This window comes from Engystomops pustulosus, chromosome 6 (assembly GCF_040894005.1).
Source record: "Engystomops pustulosus chromosome 6, aEngPut4.maternal, whole genome shotgun sequence".
In the NCBI taxonomy this organism is placed as follows: domain Eukaryota; kingdom Metazoa; phylum Chordata; class Amphibia; order Anura; family Leptodactylidae; genus Engystomops; species Engystomops pustulosus.
In genome coordinates, this window is record NC_092416.1 from 150,313,187 (window position 1) to 150,333,515 (window position 20,329).

Sequence of the window (20,329 nt, forward strand, 5' to 3'; positions counted from 1 at the left end):
CTTGTCTACAGATCTCTCATCCTGTACTGTGTATTCATTCAGCTGGAAGACACCGCGCTTCCACTGCTTCACCTTCTGACCCCCATAAACAAGTCACATTAAGCCTCTTCCTATCGGAGCTCCACTCTCCCTTTTAGGATATTACATTGTGTGCCATCTAAATCTCATTAGTGTGGCGTCCTTGAAAAGGCCATTGCAATTTAGAAATAAAAAGAAAAGACTGATTTAAGATCTGTAGGACAGGATGGGGGAGAAAGTAATCCCGATGAACTCCGGCCTGCCACAGGTGACCCCCATTACTGCGCCAGTCCATCATAACCCAGCTTGCTAATGCATAGATTTAGAAGGAGCTTTTCTGTTATCTCTGCCTAATAGAGGCTCATATTTTCTTCCCATCTTACAAGTCAGATTCCATATCTTGTGTGATATAAAAGGTCAATGTATCTTTGAAAGTGAAGTAAATATATAAAGTAACGTAATCCAGTCGCAGGAAAGAAATTACTGGTGGTTGGAGAAACTTTAAGTCCGTAAGTGAGATTTCTCATTTTTCCTTATCGTGCTGGTTGGGAAATAAAAGGGTGTTGCCATATTGGAGTATCAAAATTGTGCAGATCCAACTCTTGGCGCATCATTTTGTTGATGGTACCCTTACACTGGTTCAAGATTTTCACACTCATTTGGGTTTTCTTTGATCTGTCTATTTAGAAGGGGAGGCGCAGTGTATTGGTTCTTTCGATACAGTAGGTCAACTATTTCCTGAACCTTAAAGAGGTTGACCACTTACCTCATGTTATTTTGATGTGTGTGTAAGTGTAAGGGGCAGGATATTAGGTAATTTACCAATATACATCTAGTAATAGTTCTGCTCCGATTTCTTGATATGTAAAGTGAACTCTCCTTTTACCTCATCAGCCAGAGATTCCTGTCCATAAAATGGCCGCAGATGAAGGGTCATTTCACAATATTTCATGTGATCTCTTATTGTCCAAGAGCAATTTCCCTGCCAGGACCTTATGATAGTATTCATGAATACAAGATAAAGGTCCTGGCAAGAGGATCCCTTGACCCTCCATCTGCAGCCATTTTATGGTCAGGAATCTCTGGCTGAGGAGGACAGGAAGTAAGAGGCGCGTGGAGACCTATAGCCATTGACGCTCCACTAGGCGATTCTGGGAAAATATGTAAATAAGTTTCCGAGGATGGGATAAGGAAAACCACACCTCTTTTAGCTACTACTGGATCTCGAGGACCTTGTTGTATTGGAGACCCATTATGTGTCCTGAACTGGACTGATTATTATTGGTGGTCCAAATGATATACAAGTAATTAAAGGGGTTGTCCGAGAGTTCTGAAAATAACTAAAGGTGGCCAGGAGGGGCTACTTAAAAAAATAAAGTCCTACTTACCTTCCGGTGCCCTCAGGTATCCAGCGCTGCTGTCGCTCTGGGCGCCATGTAAACAAACATGGCCGCCGGAGCAGTGCTGGATTCAGCTTCTGGCCGGCCACGGAGTCCAGCGCTGCTCGGGCGGCCATGTTTGTTTACATGGCGCCTGGACCGGAGCAACAGCTGCGCTGGATACCGGAGGGCACCGGAAGGTAAGTAGGACTTTATTTTTTTAAGCAGCGCCCTCCCGGCCACCCTTAGTTTTTTTTCAGAACTCGGACAACCCCTTTAATTACATAAATTCCAAATCCTCACGAAAAAAGCAGCCACCATTTGCAACATTTGTTATGGTGGAAAAATCTCTTGTAGGCCGTCATACATGATAGAATGATAGCTGCTCGTTCCCATATTAATCAAAACTGGTGGAAGCACCTTGTCAGATCTGCCCCATGGTTTACAGATAAGGGTTTGAGGATAGCACTGCTCAGCCATATGGAGTCCCCAAAAGAGAGTTGCAAGCGATGTATACAAGGATTAACAGAACAGAAATGGAAGAAGCTGCAACTTTGTAACAATAAATTGATTTTAATTATACTTTTTTGGATTACAACAATGCTTCAATTCTCAAACCGACACAACCTTCCACACCTCTCCATAACACAATGTGCGTCATCTGTGTGTGTGTGTGTATATATACATATAAACATACATACATATATACACACGTTACATAGGCTTTACACAGACGCCTCCTCTATGCTCTGTACAATGGGCGTGAACTGTGTGTGCATATAAATACATTGATGGGGACAGAATCAGCAGGACAAAAGCAAACTCTTAATGCGCTGTTACTTGTTAATTGGTTTATATCACCATTTTTTTTTTTCCCTACGGCAATCCAGAAATAACCGTAACAGTCACAGACCAGCGTCTAACTATGGTTACACAACACTGGCCTAAGCAAAGGCTGCCATTTCTGTGGATTGGATGCCCGTAATACTGTGTAGAGAGGACCCCTACACACTCTATTTACAGCCAATAGGCACGTTTCACATGATAGAGCAGCTCTTGGCGCGGTCCTTGCGTATTTCGGTCTCGCTTAATAGTTCAGTCCGTCCAGGAAGCTGCGAGACACGTTTCAGTCCCCTCTTGGAGTTGCTGCGCTTGAGGTTCTTGTGAATGCGGTTAACAGACGCCAAGGTGGTGACATGAAAGACATCCCTCACGCTGTTCTCCGACACCTTAGAGGAACATTCTACGTAGGCTACGGCTCCAATCTGACGGGCCTGAGTGCTACCCTGGAATAAGAGAAAGAAAATTATTACTTTATGAAATCATACAGGCTATATGCATACTACAGTTTAAGGTGGCTATTATTGGCTTCACAAAGGAGGACTCGGGCCACCCATGTTTGTAGCAATAGGTTCATGGAATGCAGTATACCTTTGTAAACTCTGTGACGAGCCAAAAACATTTGGAGAAAAAGATCAGACTAGGCAACCAGCAGTTTCTTTGGCGCTTTGTGGATCCCTGTTTCTTTAACTAACCCACTGTTTCTTTTACTAACCCATCAGACCCCTAAATATGTCTTTTTCAGTATCTAAACATTGTATTAAAGTAAACCTGTCACTAGAAATGTGATTTTCAGTACTTTATGCAAGTTTATTTCACATTACCAGCTCCTTGCCAGCAGTGTATGCCGAGTCTCGGGGCAGGGGTTGCTGCAGCAGCCTGTGTCTCGGTCTCCCCATGCATTCTTCCTCTACTTAACGCCATCCTCCTCTCTCCCCTGCCTGCTCAATACACATGGCAGTTACATGACTGGAGTAACATGAGTGGAGTAGAGAAGACTGACACAAGGGACTCACTGCAGCTGCCCCTCCGCAGGGGACTCACCACACACCACTGGGAGGGAGCCAGGTAATGTGAAATTAACTTCTCTAAAGTACTGAAATGATTTAGATTGCTGACAAAGGCATTTTTAAAATCAGCATAGCATAGGCAATTGGAACCTGCCACCAGCTAAAAATCACATTCCTGGTGAAAAATTCCCTTTAAATGAACATGGACATACCAACTTTTAGCTAGTTGGACAGTTTAAAGCAGAAGCTCAGAGAGTAGACTTTGTGGAAGAAAGTGACCTGTCTATTCAAGGCCTAATATTAGACTGGGTATAATTGAGGTTACATGATCGGTAGCCAAGGTATAAGGAAGATGGCCGCTACAGTATTATGCCTCACAAAGCCATGAGATACATTGTTGATTTAGTTGAATCCCATTTTGCCTCATCCTGTAGTTACAACATAGGATGCCATGTATTCACGACCACAGTATCCCAGTATATACTACCAAGCTACATCCAATCTGTGTCTTTATGTGGTCAAATAATGAGCCAATGCTCCCCCCCTCCAATTCCAAGACAATTATAATGAATCTTTTATATTTTCTGCTATTTTATGTCAACTTATAAAGAGAGATAATATAATTTTATTTATACTGTAATGAATTAACATTTCGCAAACGAGAACAGTATGATATATAATTAAGCAATTTTTCACTTTGCTGGGAATATCCCTTTCTATATTATTACTATAAAACTTATTGTTAGAGGATATGGTGTGCGATGGGGAAAGGTCTAGAATCTGCACATAGTTTTAGAAAAACTCATTTAAGTAGGTGCTGCAGATTTATTTTGGCAAAAGAAATATATATATAATATATGGACTGAGAGCTGGCAAGTCTCTTTGCCCTTCCTCCTTAGTGCCAATGTCACCTGGAACTTGAGTCCTGAACAAGGGCGTAACTACAGGGGTAGCAGCCATCTGTTATGGGGCCTACAGTATCAGGGGGCCACGGCATCTGGGGTATTGGGTGTGTATATGGAATTGTATGTATGTGTATATTTGTTGTATGTGTGTGTGTTTATGCTGTATGTATTTGTGGTATATTTATACTGTATATATGTTTATGCTGTAAGTGAGTATATGGAAGTGTATGTATGTGTATATTTGCTGTGTGTGTGTATATATGGTACTGTATGTATGTGTATTTATGCTGTATGTATAAGTGGTATATTTATACTGTATATATGTTTATGCTGTAAGTGTATACATGCTGTATTTGTATGTATATAAGTATATAGATGTGTGTAATTGTAACTCACATGTATAAGAATAAAAATATGTATAATTTTTTGTAAGGGGTACGGGGGCCCTATTCAAAAGTATGCTATGGGGCACTGTCTAAGTTACGCCCCTGATCATGAACTTCCTGGAAACTAATGTGAAATATGCCACAGGACCCCTTACCTACTATGTAAGAACACTGGTATCATATGTGATTAAAAGGTCTTTGGATATCTTTAGTCACAAGGGTTTGGGTGCATCCCATATAGCCATAAATCTGGCAGGTTATACACTAGAGGGGGCTGATTGGGCTATATACTACAGGGGGCTGGCTAGCTATATACCACAGGGGGCTGGCTAGCTATATACCACAGGGGGCTGGCTAGCTATATACCACAGGGGGCTGGCTAGCTATATACCACAGGGGGCTGGCTAGCTATATACTACTGGGGGCTTGCTGGCTGTATACTGGGGGGGGCTGTGACCAATGCATCTCCCACCCTCGGCTTATACTCGAGCCAATAGGTTTTCCCAGTTTTTTTGTTGTAAAATTAGGGGCCTTGGCTTTTGCTCGGGTCGGCTTATACTTCAGTATACGGTAATCACTTTTTTTTTTTTTAAATAAAAGAAGCTTCATAATAAAATTTAGTTGAGCAGCTGAACATTTATTCTGGTTAACACCTAAAATAATAATATTTCTGTATGCGGCGGTCTTTGTGGTCACACTGCAGCTGCTCTTAACATCCACAAAAGCTTCACAGGCAATGGTTACGTTTTCGCCGCCTGCGAGGCAGATTCTTTATACATGGAATAAATACCATTTTCTCTTTGTCATTTTTTGTTTAGTCTGCTGTAAATCGGCTGAAGAAAACATGGTTTTAGGGCCAGCTTTACTTATGGGAATGTAAACGTCCTCTGTACAGGGACAGAGGGGATGTGGATTAGGACATGGAAGGAATGAAGTGTGGGAACTGTGTAAACACAGGCCGGGTCATTCCATTTTAGGAACACAGTTTCTCAGGATTCCCATCTCTAGCATTTTTGGCACATGTATAATACTTTTATCTGTACTTTAATAAAATCTAGTATTATATAGTAGCAGAAATAATAGCACACTGTTATACCCATTTCTAATAAAGACAGGATAATTTCTCAAGTCATATTTTAAGATCTGAACAGTTATTAAAATGTTTCCATTGCCCACAGACCTAATGATCATGCAAAGTTCTTATTCTGTGGATAGGCCCCTAGGGGAGATTTATCATCTAGTTTCTGAGGTAAAACTGTTCTAATTGCCCATGGAAACCAATCAGAGCTCAGCTATATTTTTATAAACAGCTGTGGGAAAATGAAAGCCGAGCTCTGATTGGTTGTCATGGGCAACTAGAACAGTTCTGCTCTAAGAGACTTGTGATAAATCTCCTTCTTGATGTGTATTATTGGACAACCAACTTTGACAAAAAAAAAAAAAAAACTTTCAGAGTGTGTTACATAAAATCTTAATGCCCTAGATGTTGACATTATAGCCACACAGCCTGAGGCTGCATTATTAGCATAATCTTATTCTGATTCCAGGAAGACACAACATTATAACAGAATTTTTTTATGGATTCATAGACATATTGATATCCAATGTTCTGCTCTTCAGTATCTTTCGAACAGCTTTACATATCATAACAAATTTTACTTTTTTTCCAGACCTGTATAAAACCTGAAATGACTTGATAGGATAGTTGTATTAATTGAATGTTTATTTCTGCATATAATTCACAAATTGATCCAAAAATGTGAAAAAATACACTATTTGGTATTTTTCACATAGGATTTTAAAAATATGTATATATGTGGGAAGGTTATCTACATCTAAAAAATAACCATCACATTCTCACCTCCTCTGGGGCTCCTTTTCACCTGCGTGCCACCCATTACTGTTGGCTCTCTGTTTGCAGAGGTCGATGGCGCTGTCCCGACCACAGGCACATGATTGCTACAGCGTTAATTTCTGTAGTAATTGTGCAGATATAGTCGGGACTGCAGCACCCATCTGTGATGGACGGCACCCAGATGAACTGCTGTTCAGATGTTTAAGTTTTAAACAGCCCAACCAGCTGTGTATAAAAGTTTTTAAACTTCTGAACAACCCCTCTAAGCGTTTTTTTTTTAACTTTTTGAATAGAAAAGTTTAATAAACCTTAACAACCAAAAAATATTCTATAACAATCACAATGAGAAGCCTCAGAGAGCCTTACCTGTTCGTGTGTCACGGGGATAAGTCTCTGTTTGGATAGTTCCCGTAAAGTGTTCATATCTGTCCTCATATCAAGTTTACAGCCTACAAGAATGATCTTGGCACTTGGGCAGAACTCCTGAGTTTCACCTTGCCACTGTGGAGACAGGAAGATAATTTGATTAGAAAAGATTTTCTGTAATTCATGTTATCAGATGCTGCATCTTTCGCTACTGTGCCGCTGTTTGTTTACAGAGTAGGGCACACACTCCTGTCCACTGTTGTGCACCTGCTACAGCATTGAATCTAATGCTGTAGCAGGCAAGCAGCAGTAGTTGGACATTCGGAGTGATGAAGAAGGTAAGCATTAATTTTTTTTTTTTTTTTCGTTTTTACAGCCCCCACCCTCAGCAGGATAGATCATTTTAAAGGATGGACAACCCCTTAAAAAACGTTTAGAAATGTCCATTGGTATAACCTCAACTCACGTTCACTACCTGGTGGCCAACTCTCCCATGACAAGGCCTCCACTTCAAAATCTGATCTGCTGCTGACCGACTTTAGTGTTTCTGACTATGTCTTGCTTTACGATTTGTTGTTTTGTGTTTATGTTCATCTGACCCTCCATTACAACCTTAGCTTAACTGCAAATCAGAATTGCCCTCCCTGGCCACATCTCCACTAGAACTATGCCTGTCCAGACCTTGGCTTGTTTCTAAACCCGTCTGGGTCGACGACCACCAATAATGGTGGGTCCCAAACCTACTTCCAATTACAATTTGCTTACATGTCTCATGAGATACTGGCATTTTAAAACGGTAGCTGTACCATATTGTCTTCACTACGTGAAGTCCATAAACAAGGAGCACCCATCATAGCTGTTAGTATATACGTTTAATTATCAGACACAAAAAGTGTCTAGAACTTTTTCAAAATCTCCATAACTTCAATCCACTTCATCCAGTGCACTGTAAGGGGTTGTACTTGGTCAAATACATTTTGCGATTTTATAATCATCGGGACCTCCATTTGTCCTACACAGAATTATATTGAACATTGTACATAATTGATAAGTAGCAAACGGCAAGTGTTGCAGGCTGATCCCAAGCAAGGTCACAGAAGTGTGGCATCGAGCACGGAGCTTACATAGCTTGGTCTCTGCCTCAAGAATCAACGTTGTGTGTTCTTTGTAAGGCAGATTAATAAATGATAAGCTCAGCTCTTGAGCCCCTCGAGTTCATTTTCTTGTTTAATGGAACAAATACATTCCCCATGCTGAATGCTAAGTAGCCAAATTTTTCTTATTTGTCGAGATCAGTTGGCTGCAAACAGACCTCAGTTTCACATAACAAATGAGGCAGCGGATTCAGCAGAAACCTCCCAGCGAGGGCAGGAAGAAGTGTTACACGCTGACAGCAGGAAGACTCTGCCATCGCCTGCCTCGTAAAGACTTTGTCCTGCATTACAAATGAGATAAACTACCCGCTAAATCCCTAAAAGTGCCATCAAAATAAAAGGAGCTGCTATACCGGAACCCACTGTTTCCATGAACATCTCCAAAGATATGTTTACAGAGTGTCTACTGCTACACAGGAGACAGTGGTATGAGAATAGTCATCGACACATCAATAAATGAATTAATAAAGATAATATAGAATATGTAGAATCTGGCTACATCAGCACATGGAATAATATGTATTACAAGAATAAGGGATGTCATTAATACAAACACATTCAGTACAAAACTGACAGGTGTACGCTACTTTATTTACAGTTACTTTTTATTGATGATGCAGAGTCAGGAGCTGCTCCTGTGCCTTCTACGGTAAGTGTCAGCGCAGAAGACACAGGAACCATCATCAATGTTACAGCTAAGTGCCAGTTGTAGCATTGATGATGCAGCGTCAGGAGCTGCTCCTGTGCCTTCTACGGTAAGTGCCAGCTGTAGCATTGATGATGCAGAGTCAGGAGCTGCCCCTGTGCTTTATGCAGTTAGCGTCAGCTGTAACATTGATGATGCAGAGTCAGGAGCTGCTCCTGTGCCTTCTGCGGTAGGTGTTAGTAGTAACATTGATGATGCAGAGTCAGGAGCTGCTCCTGTGTCTTCTGCAGTGAGTGTCAGCTGTAACATTGTTGATACAGAGTCAGGAGCTGCTCATGTGTCTTTTGCGGCAAGTGTCAGCTGTAACATTGATGATGCAGAGTCAGGAGCTGCTCTTGCTTCTTCTGCAGTAAGTGTCAGCTGTAACATCCAGCCAATATGGTAAAGTTCAATTATAGTCTTCGAATCCTTAAGATTGTGTAGTGAATTGCAACTATCGTAATTCAGAGGTATAGAAGAGGGAACTGGAGTCTGCCATTCACCTTTCAAATGGGTTGTGCCATGTTTTAGTGTTATCAACAGGAATGTGGGAAATGCTGTGACTGGTAAAAACAGAGCATTAGGCAAACTTTCCACTTTTTTGAATAGTTGAAGGTGAGGAAGGACAATGGTAAAACTACGAATATCAACACAGAATATCTAGAAAAATTTAACACAAGAATTTTTCGTGTGTGATTTTACTCTGGGTTCAAGTCCCAGGGTCAACAACTGCAAAGAGTTCTTTCCGTGTTTGTATGGGTTTCCTCTGGTACCTCTGGTTTGCTCCCACACTCAAAAAAAACATACTGGTAGGTTGATTAGATTGTGGGCCCCATTGGGGACAGGGACTGATTTGGCAAATCTGTGCAGCGCTGCGTAATCTGTATGCGCTATTATTAGAATATGTGATGCAGATGTGAAGTTAGTGATATTGTTCAGTGAGACATATATTGAGATGTCACTTCCAGAGCAGCAGATGTCCAATTGTCCGCTAACCTTTCACCATCGCTAAGTGTTTCTTAATAGCAACCAATCACCACACAAAAAGTTTATTCTCTTTTTTAGCATAAATTATCATAGGGAACTTGTGAAAGAAGAGATTAGAAGAGATTGACTACATGAAGACCAGAAGAGGAAGAGGAACCTGTGAAAGGCTTAACACTTGTGCATCTCGTTGACCACATTAAGAGATGACCCTCCTATCCTAAAGCCATAAGAATCCATTGCCTGCCGCTCTGTTGTGTTCTTGCTCACTTTCCTTTGGCTGCCGCCGATTACAGTAGCATCAGATAGAGTTTTCTTATCTCGACCGGAGTGATATGGGAAAACAAAGGAACAACAACATGCATCTATTCATCTCGATTCCCCGCAGAGAACAAAGCCTCCTCTATTTGATGAAATGTGTCTTGTTTAAATTCTAAGTACAAGTCGCAGCAGCGATGAGAGGGATCTGCTATACGCAATGGGCCTTCCTTCCATCCTCATACATACTGCATAATGATGTTTAGGGCAGAATCTCACTGCTCTGTTTAATGAAACACACAAGTGGTGATTGCTCAGCATCATTATGTGAGAGCTGCAATGTTCTCATGGAAATGCTTCCCTCTTGTAAGCTAGCATACTATTACAGGCAAGGGAAGAAATTATGTCCTGCAGTATAAACCGAGGAAAAGACAGGGCAACATACAGAAGATAGCAATGCGGAGGAGCAGGGTGGATTGCACATAGTGTCCTATCTGCAGGCAGCATGTTACAGAGCAGGAGGAGCAGAGCAGATTGTACATAGTGTCCCATCAGCCAGCAGCATAGCAGAGCAGGAGGAGCTGAGCAGATTGTACATAGTGTCCTATCGGCCAGCAGCATAGCAGAGCTGATTGGACATAGTGTCCTATCTACAGGCAGCATGTTATAGAGCAGGACGAAGGGAGCAGATTGTACATAGTATCCTATCTACAGGCAGCATGTTATAGAGCAGGAGGAGCAGAGCAGAGTATACATAGTGTCCTATTTCCAGGTAGTTAAATGTAAGTAAAATATCCTGCATCATAAGCATGGAAAATCTGTGGCCTAAATGCATATGTTTACTTTATATGTGACCTAAGCGCTCACCATTTCCCTTTAACCCCTGGTTCTTCCGATATCTTTTCACCGCCAATCCATACCATAGAGGTCAGCAGTGCTACATGTGCTATAGTCACTACCGTTAAGATGACCCCCTTTCACTCTTCATGTTCTGGGAGTCCTGGAAAACATCACACCAAATTCTGATTCACAGATCTATCGGACTACCTAAATAGCCTAAGATCTGAATACTAAAGCAATCCAAGCCCCATTATGGATTACAAAGTGACCCCCAACCTCTTTTCACATCCATGTAATAATAATATTAATTTTTTATTTATATAGTGCACAAAGATTACGCAGAGCTGCACAAAGCATGTCAAATTGGTCCCTGTCCCCATGGGGCTCACAATCTAAACAACCTAACAGTATGTTTTGGAGTGTGGGAGGAAACCGGAGGACCCGGAGGAAACCCACACAAACACAGAGAGAGCCTACAAACTCTTTGCAGATGTTGACATGGGTGGGATTTGAACCCAGGACCCTAGCGCTGCAAGGCAGAAGTGCTGCTCACTCAGCCACCGTGCCGCCCATGTAGCAGGATTTCACCCCAGTCAGTGTATATGGGATATGTAGTCGAGTGACTGACCTATGCCTCATATTTTATTACAACAGGAACCGTTTACGTATTAAAAAAAAAAAAAACTGCTGGTTATAAATTGATATTTAATACTGCAAAAATATTTATTCACAGGTCGCCACTTACAGATTAGCTAGACAACAAGATGTAGGATCTGAACGTGATGCCTTACTACAAATTCAATGTAGTAAGACAAATGCAGTTAACTATTGCACTCCTGTCCGGATTATACGAGTTGTATCAGCGATGAATCATTCCTATATGGAGAATCCTAATATTTGCTTGTGTATATTAGAATATTAGGCACCTCTGTTGCTACAGGACTTGTCACATCGCACCCTTTGTTTGTTGTAATCTTCTAAAGCTTTTCCTCCACAGTTGGCGGTATATATAAATAAATTACACAAACATACAAACGCCCCCGCACGCAAACTGCCATAGCGTCTTCACGCTCCTCATCTATCGACCAGACACTGACAGCAGAGCCTTGTGGCTCGAGTGGATTGAGGCGCGCTACAAGTGTGCGCATCTGAAATCATTTCTACAGCGTCTTCAGCAGCTCGCTTTGTTGTGAACAATGTCCATTCACGCGGCAAGCCTGTTATTACAGCGACTGTGGAATTACAAAAGGGGCTGGAATCAGGTGCTTATAACCAGCTGCCGCTTACGTCTCCCTGCAATGTCGCTGCCTGCGTCCTTCATTTCAATGCTAGCAAGCAAAAGGCACTAGAAGTCACAGGCTGCGCTTTCTTTAAAGGACATCTATCACCAGATCAAGAATTTTAACCAAGCACACTGACATACTGGTGTGTGCCCCTCTGGCAGGATCTGCTCTTTTTTTAGCTTCTTATGCCCTAGTTTTTAAGAAAAAAAGGCTTTTAAAATTATGCAAATTAACCTGAGGGGCTTCATAGGAGTTAATGGAGCCTGGAGCCCCTCAGTCTCATTTGCATAATTTTTAAAGCACCCTTTTCTTAAAAACAAGGGCAAAAGAAGCTAAAAGAACATCGGATCCTGCCAGAGGGGGCACACACCACTATGTCTGTATGTTTGGTTTACAATCATTGATCTGGTGATAGATGTCCTTTAATTACTACCTGTGGTCATTAGATTTATAGGATATCTTTCACAGCTCAGCAACTATATAGGGAGGGGATGATCAGTAGTACCACTGATTTAGGGGCGTAACTAATTGAGGCAGGGCCTCATAGCAGACTTCTTAATGAGGTCCCCCTTCCCACTTAAAGGGGTACTCCCATCCGGGCATCCACATTTAATTCATTTGCCATGTGTAAACATTTCTTCAATTGGATGTTAATAAAAAAAATGTTTCTGTGTGAAGATAATTTCTCATAAATGTGCCTATGCTGTCACAAAGAAACAAGATGGCTTCCTCAGATACAACCACCCCGCACTCTGGCATTTATTAAAAAAATTTAATAATTCTGTATCCAATTGAAGAAATGTGTATACATATGGCAAATTAATGAAACTGAATGTTATATATATATATATATATATACATGCACATTTATATACCTAAACAAATTAACATACTAGGGCACATTTACGAAGGGATGTGTGCCAGTTTTCGGTCAGACTTTGCATGTCCTTTTTAGTGCAAACTGCTTGCACAGGTATTTAAGAAGTGTCTGCACCACATTTGTGTCACACGCGACCCTTTTGTGTCACAGCTGCACTAGTCATCATGCAACACAAATTATGGGAGCGTTATGGTGCTCAGTTGGACACATTTAAGATGCAAGGTCCAACAGAATTGTGTTGAACGCTCTATGTTAAAGGTGCACCAAACAAAAAATTGGTGCACTCTGTCGGAGCTGTGCAGAGAGCGCCAGATTCACAAAGAACGTGTGCCAGAAATCCCAAATCTGGCGCCCCCTGCACACTACACAGGCAAACTGCATTCATACACAAACATTTATACTCTTACACACATATATACAGCATATAATGTACACATCACAGATACACACAAATATATATGTTATATAGATGTTCTGCGGCACAGTGCGCAGCATAACATGTATATAATGGTGCACATCCTCTATTATATAGTGTCAGGTCAGATGACAGGCCCCCCTGACACTGCGGGCCCCATAGCGGCTGCTACCACTGAAGTTACGCCCCTGCACTAATCACATATCTAGACATTGCCTTTGTATAGGGGTTGCTGAACTATTAGGGTTATTCACTTGACTAGTGACATCCAATACATCATACAGAGGGACCTACAGCTTAACTCTTTGGTGCACCCATTTTCTTCTATGAGACACGAAACAACACCTGCATAGGCAAAAGTATTTGTAGGACCTTGTCGCCCCTCAGCAAGTTGAATTCAATTACTGGAATTAGTTCCATGCATGTGTGAGATTTACTGACCTGAAAGTAGAACTGTTGATATGAACTGAACTACCAAATTCAGTTCGGTAGTTTTAGGTTTGAGCCAACAAATCCTGCAGACAATTTTGTCAGAATAAACTTGCTTGTGTACAGCCTGCTTTAATACCAGTTGGGTCCCCTTACTGCCTTTACTGGGTAAATTGTAAAAGTAGGAATATGTCCAACATAATAAATATTATAGCTGATGTAGTTTGGGCCTAAAGCTGAATCCTTCAATGTGTAGAATACTAAAACAACCTTATTAAATCCTATTACCAATCCCCTGTGATCGCCTTGGTGCTGGACACTGGTAGCAGGTGCACGTGCAGCGGCTGAGCTCTACATACAACATAACAAGGAAGATTCGACCAAAGAAACTGGGCTGGAAAGAGATCTCCAGGCTTTCTAATATTTGACCCCATGAACCTATTATCATAGAAATGATTCTAGTAGTAAGGCACAAAAACTATTGGTTATGTCCATGTAAAACTGTGTTCAGACTTTGGTACTTTCCTATCTGCAGAGATCTGGTATAAAGGTCCTGGAATTTGGTTCGGAATCGGTACCAAGGACCCACATGTAATTTATAGTACCAGTATCCTCTTATTTTGTTTTAGAAGTAGAGATGAGTGTATTGACGGATAGGCGTCCAAACAGCCCAATCATGGCCATAGCTAGTTGCTGGATTGGATGTTTGGACGCGGTCAAGCGGTCGAATGCGAATGTCGGGTCCGCTCATCTCTAATTATAAGCCTTGCTACGTTCTGCTTCACCAGTGGACAAAAATGCTTGCACCAATTTTGTTTATGTCCTATACACAAAATAGGGAATAACAATCTGATTGGTGGGGGGTCCGAATGCTGGGACCACTCCGGTCTTCAGAAGAGGAGTCCCATTCTCCCTTACTGAATGAAGAGCCAGATCAAGCATGATGTGATTGGTCGGGTCCCAGCAGACTGATCAATTGTTACCACCAGGATAGGGAAAAATAATTTGAAGTTGGTACAATCCCTTTAAGGGGAACCTGTGATGAGCTTTAAGGCCTACAATATTGAGGACAGTGACAGGATCACAATGATACCTCCTCTTATACTCTGGTAGATTTGCTGACATCTGCAGTAGCCTGCAGTGGAGCCTTCTATTCATTATAAAAGAGCCATTAATCTGCAGATCTTTATTTGCTTTATTGTCTATGCATAAATATGTAAATTCAATCCATATAATTAACTTTTTGTTAGTCTATTAAACCTAATTAAGATTAATCAAACAACAAACGTGGCTTCATCCTTCATAGTAAGGTTTACATCCCCCTGCGATGGCTTTTACGTCCTTTGTCGCCTGTCACATCCATTCTGGTTTTATGCAGTTGTTTTGAAGGAAATATTTTTTAAAGGGGCTGACAGCGGGATTTAATCTTCCTTCAAATTAAATTTTCTCCCAACTTGTTTCAAGCTCGACAAACTCTTTATAGGCAATGTAAGGTGTTGGAGGCTTTGATACGAATGTGTTAAAACGAAAAAGGGAACAAGGCTAGGAAAATGGATTTAGGGAAACGGAAGTAATCGAACCCCCCCCATCCATAAAACTAATGAGCCATTAGCAGATCCGCTGATACATATAACAAGGCTTATGTAGCCGGCTATTAGGGAGGATATTAAGCCTCCACATACTGCTCTCCACTGTCCCCCTGCGCCCTGCAGTGCCCGCTCTTTAAGTACAGACATCTGTCTGGAACACAGGGGCATTGTGGGAGCCGTGTATGGCTCCATTGTGTGAACTGCCCAGGACATTCTGGTTCCTTGGATAAATTCCAGGCACTTCCTATCAGCTGCAGAGGATAAACATGGAGCTATGTGGGTCAGCAATGGCCACAAACTAGTCACAGGATGCTGTCCAGTCTAGAAAACGCACCAAGGTCATTCATCCCTGCGGCTGGCACCGTGGATAAGTAATGTGGATGAATCTCATCTAGAAAGCTTTCTGCCAGCTCTCAGGGATCAGGAACGACAGCAAAGCATCAATTTATCTATTTGTATTTGTAGACTTGTTGACAAGCAGAAAATGGTAAACCTTATATTGTTTCTGCAGACCTGAAGCGCCAGCACCCACCAAAGCATTTTCTTTCTTTTCTGGGTGCATGGTCTCTCTGTGACTAGTAGTCTGCAGGGAACCACTTATGTGATCTTAAGTTGTCACAACCATACAGGACCTTATGATAGTATTCATGAACAATAATAATAAAATAATAATTCCTTTATTTATATAGCGCTCACAGATGCTGCAGTGCTGCACAGAGCTTGCCAATTTAATCAACCTACCAGTATGTTTTGGAGTGTGGGAAGAAACCGGAGGAAACCCACGCAAACACGGAGAGAACATACAACAAATGTTTACCTGGTTGGGACTTGGACCCAGGACCTCAGTGTTGCAAGGCTGTAGTGCTAACCACTGAACCACCGTGGTGCCCCTAAATAGGTCCTGGAAGGTAGTTTGTTCATGGACAGTTAGGATCACATGACCCACCATTTCCAGCTACAGGCGGTCCCCTACTTAAGAACACCTGACTTACAGACTACCCCTAGTTACAAACGGACCTCTGGATTTTGGTAATTTACTGTACTTTAGCCTTAGGCTACTATAAATAGCTATAACAGTTATCACAGGTGTCTGCAATTAAGATTAATTGTTAATCCTGGTTCTTATGACAACCCAACATTTTTAAAATCCAATTGTCAAAGAGACCCAAAAAATTTTGCCTGGCACTACAATTATAAAGTATACGGTTCCGACTTGCATACAAATTCAACTTAAGAACAAACCTACAGAACCTATCTTGTACGTAACCCGGGGACTGTCTGTATTTCATGGAAAGGAAAGAGAGCTTATGAGGAAGCCATTCCTGAACCAAGGAGCTTTACTTTACATCTCAAGAACGTGGTATAGAACTATTAATAGATGTATATTAGTAAATTACCTAATACACACTAACACTACATTATAGAAAACATGAAGTTAAGTGATCAATATAAATATATTTTTAAGCATAAATAGATCACTGGAATGTATGGACCTGTTCACTACATAATATAATAATGTCCCCCCAAGTTAAATATTTAATAAATAATAAATGCTTGGAACTTATTAACTTTTGAGTCCATCACCACGGTCTCTTGGGGACCGATAACAGAATCTTTATATCTCCCATTAGAAATTAAATTCATATCTCTGATTGCTACAATCTCTGATTGCAACAACAAGCTTACAGTATGTCCCACCAGTGTCGGACTGGGATGCCTAAGGCCCTACAGTAACATTTGATCTTGAGGTCCACCACTGTACAGCTACATGTACAGTTTGCCTTATAATCTATCCATATAATTATAGGCTTGTATGTTCTCTCCGTGTTTTTTCACTAGGTTTCCTCAGAGTCCTCCGGTTTCCTCCCACACTCCCAAACAGACCTGGAGGTTGATTAGATTGTGAGCCCCATGGGGACAGGGACTGAATGTGCAGCGCTGCGTAATCTCTGATTAATATTAAATCAAGGAATTAATATTATTATTGTAATATATAGGATTACTGTATGCTGAGTATCTGTATGAAGAAAAGTGAGGGTTCCTCGTCAAGCACTATTAATGCATGGCATGGGTCCCACCAGCTTAGGGTCCCACTAGGGGATCCACCTGTTCACCTGTGGTCCAGTCGCCTGTGTCCCACTTCTAGGGCCTATGACAATTATCTGTAATCTTCCCTGAAAGACTCCTTACAGCACCTCTGCAGGGGAAATGGAGTATTACATATCTGCTTGATCAGCTATAATTCCAAATCCTTCCTAAACAGCTTATTATAAAAACTCATAAAATGTACAAATAGTTGGGTTAATAGATGATAAAATGTAGTATACAAAAATATTGAGGCTACGAGACATGTTTCGTAGTGTTGATAGTATTCCGCTATCTCAGCTGTCTATGAATAGATTCTCATCTGTACCATGTGATCACAGGTTTGTCACCCTTCGATCACAGGTCCCCGCTAACAAGCTTCAGCAGAAGCCTTTCTCTCAGGCTCAATGGAGGCCCAGGAGGTGCTTGGTAAATTAGGGAGGAGGAAACGGCATTCATTTGCACCTCTCCAGACAGTAGCTGTGTGTGCATCCTCACACCTAACAAAATGTTACTAGGACAGACGCCTTCATAGGCAGATGAGAAACATTTGCTCATACAGCTCCCTCTCATACGTGTAAAACCGGAGCTGGAGAAAACACATGTTATCTATGCACATCCTTAGGAGAAGGGGGAAGTTTCCCCATTTCTTAGAGGTATAAATGACATTCCTCAGTATAAAGCCACACAACAACAACGAATGTCACTACAATCTAGAGGTGCCCATACATAAGATAAGAATACCCCAACCTGCACAGGACAACACGGCTTATAGGGAACCTGTCACCATATTTCTACCCACCCAACTAGAAGACCCTCAGGTGGGTTATGAAATATCTTTTCTAGAATTACCTTGTTTATATTGTTTAAATCTTACCAGAATACATATAAAAAATTACCTCCAAAATCATATACAAATGATTAAAGAAGAGTCACCTTTTTGCGTGAGATGAGTCACTTTTATAGACACCGCAGGGTTGTGGTCCTGTGTGTTGCAGACTGTAGTTTAAGATATAGTTAGATATGAAAACTGCAGAAAGATATCCAATTTCCCACGTATTTCTTTAACGTTCTGCATCTCCAGTTCTGTAGCCATGGCTATGAGCTTTGGTGCGTCTTTCCTTGTCAGTATGTATCCTATTTTTAGCAAGTCTACATGAAAGAAGTTGTTTTACTCATAGTTTGTGAAATGCCTGTTTGAGCTGGACAATCCTACTTTATATTTTGGTATTAAGACTGTGTCACTACAGGTCATCTCCTTCGAGAAGCAGTGTATCCAGATGAGTGGATTCTTCCTATTTTTCTAGTACCTTGGTCATTCCCTCTGGTCAAGCACAGGACTTCTCGCTGGCTTCTGTTGGTATACATAGGCTCAGCATTGAGGTCTATGGCACCTGATGACGGTGCAGTGAGCACACAGCGTCTCACCATATTGCGACCAAGCCAGCCGTCTTTCTATGGCAAGGGGTGAGGAGAGCTTACCACTTCTCCTTCCTCCTCCAGGCTATGTGCTACATCTGGGTTCTGACTTGGGGAGCACACGGGCATCTGTATGTGGCCTAAAACAGAGGCTGAAGCAGGTGCACGCTTTCAGCCCCATGTCTCTGCTTCAATTCCATGTTTGGTCCAATTTGTGTCCTAGTGTTATCCAACCATTTTTGTTGTCCCAATGTCGTCCAAGTTGTCAGATTTCCACATAAGATCTGAAAAGTTTTTGGCTCCGACTTTCCTCCTTAAAATACATGCAAGAAAAATTGACTGCACTATGATGGCATGTGAGTTGTAATTATTTCACACTCGGATCAGAGTAGAGCATGCTGCGCTCTTCTAGAATCGGATCAGATCGGACTGTGAAAAACACCAGATGTGTGCATAGCACAAATGGTCCATCAATGTGTCAGAATTCTGTCTGATATTGCTTGTGGGTAAGGGACAAAAAGGAGAAACTCCCTGTTATCTATGGAAGTGCTCCCATTACAATGTATGGAACCCTAGTCCTCTATATTAGATGCCTTTAGGTAATTTCAGCAGGAAAAGAGTTTCCCACCTTTGGCTGTTGTCGCCTGGGCCAAAGTCTGCCCGGCAGGCGACAGTATATGATATGTAGGCTCAGGGGCCAATGATTTCCTATCACTGGATGGAGTTTCTGCTCCTCGTCCCCATTGACAGGGGATTTTTGGCTACCTGTATTTTGTCACATGCCCAGGGTTTCCTTTAAATACTGTAATTCCCATGATGAGAGGATCACTTTTATTCAGAAACTCTAGATATTTGCCTAATTTTGCCCAAACCCCCGTCCCAATTGTATGGTTTGTTTTACTTGTAACTGCCTTCGTTTTGCATACCCGGGTGAAATTCCCCTGTTAGTAAATAACTCAGTTTAGGTTTATGTCTAAAATTCTCTTTTTGCTTGTTTCTTATGAACAAAGTATTTTTCAAAGTTGAAGTTGTTTGATGCAAAGTTGAATTATTTATTGGTAATTAGTAAATAAAGCCAGGGGACAATACATTTCCACTTAATCTGTGTCAGTTTTATTTATTTTAAAGGACATCTACCACCAGGATGAAACATTGCATGCAAATGAGCCTGAGGGGCTCCAGGCTCCATTAACACCTATGGAGCCTGGAACCCTAAGGCTCATTTGCATACAATGCTTCATCCTGGTCGTAGATGCCCTTTAAGTCTGCATAGTACTGACTTTATAATCCCATGCACTACATACTACAGCAAGGTGTATAAAAAGCTACTTTTTTACTTTACCGAGACGCCAGCCAGACCCGTTTCCTGCAAGACACGTTTTGCTGCCCCAGAGCTTAGCTGCCAAATGCTAAATAAGTCTCAGCTCCTTAACTTGTCTGAGAGAAATGTCACATAAATTCATGAGAACCAAACATGAAAAATGGGACCAGGTGATCCCTCTGTTTCAGGGAGTTCTACAATAAGATTGTATATACAGTATTGTAAGAT

At 41.5% G+C, this 20,329-nt stretch overlaps 1 protein-coding gene across 1 annotated transcript in view; it reads right to left on the reverse strand.

Moving 5' to 3' along the window:
• Positions 1–1,950: 1,950 nt before the first annotated feature.
• Positions 1,951–20,329, reverse strand: part of RND2 (Rho family GTPase 2) — a 61,612-nt gene continuing 43,233 nt past the window's right edge. The window contains exons 4-5 of the mRNA XM_072111783.1: positions 6,760–6,894; positions 1,951–2,683 (exon numbers count right to left, since the gene is read on the reverse strand). Of these exons, the coding sequence (XP_071967884.1) occupies positions 2,435–2,683; positions 6,760–6,894 (384 nt within the window). The 3' untranslated portion in view covers positions 1,951–2,434. The remainder of the gene's footprint in view (positions 2,684–6,759; positions 6,895–20,329) is intronic.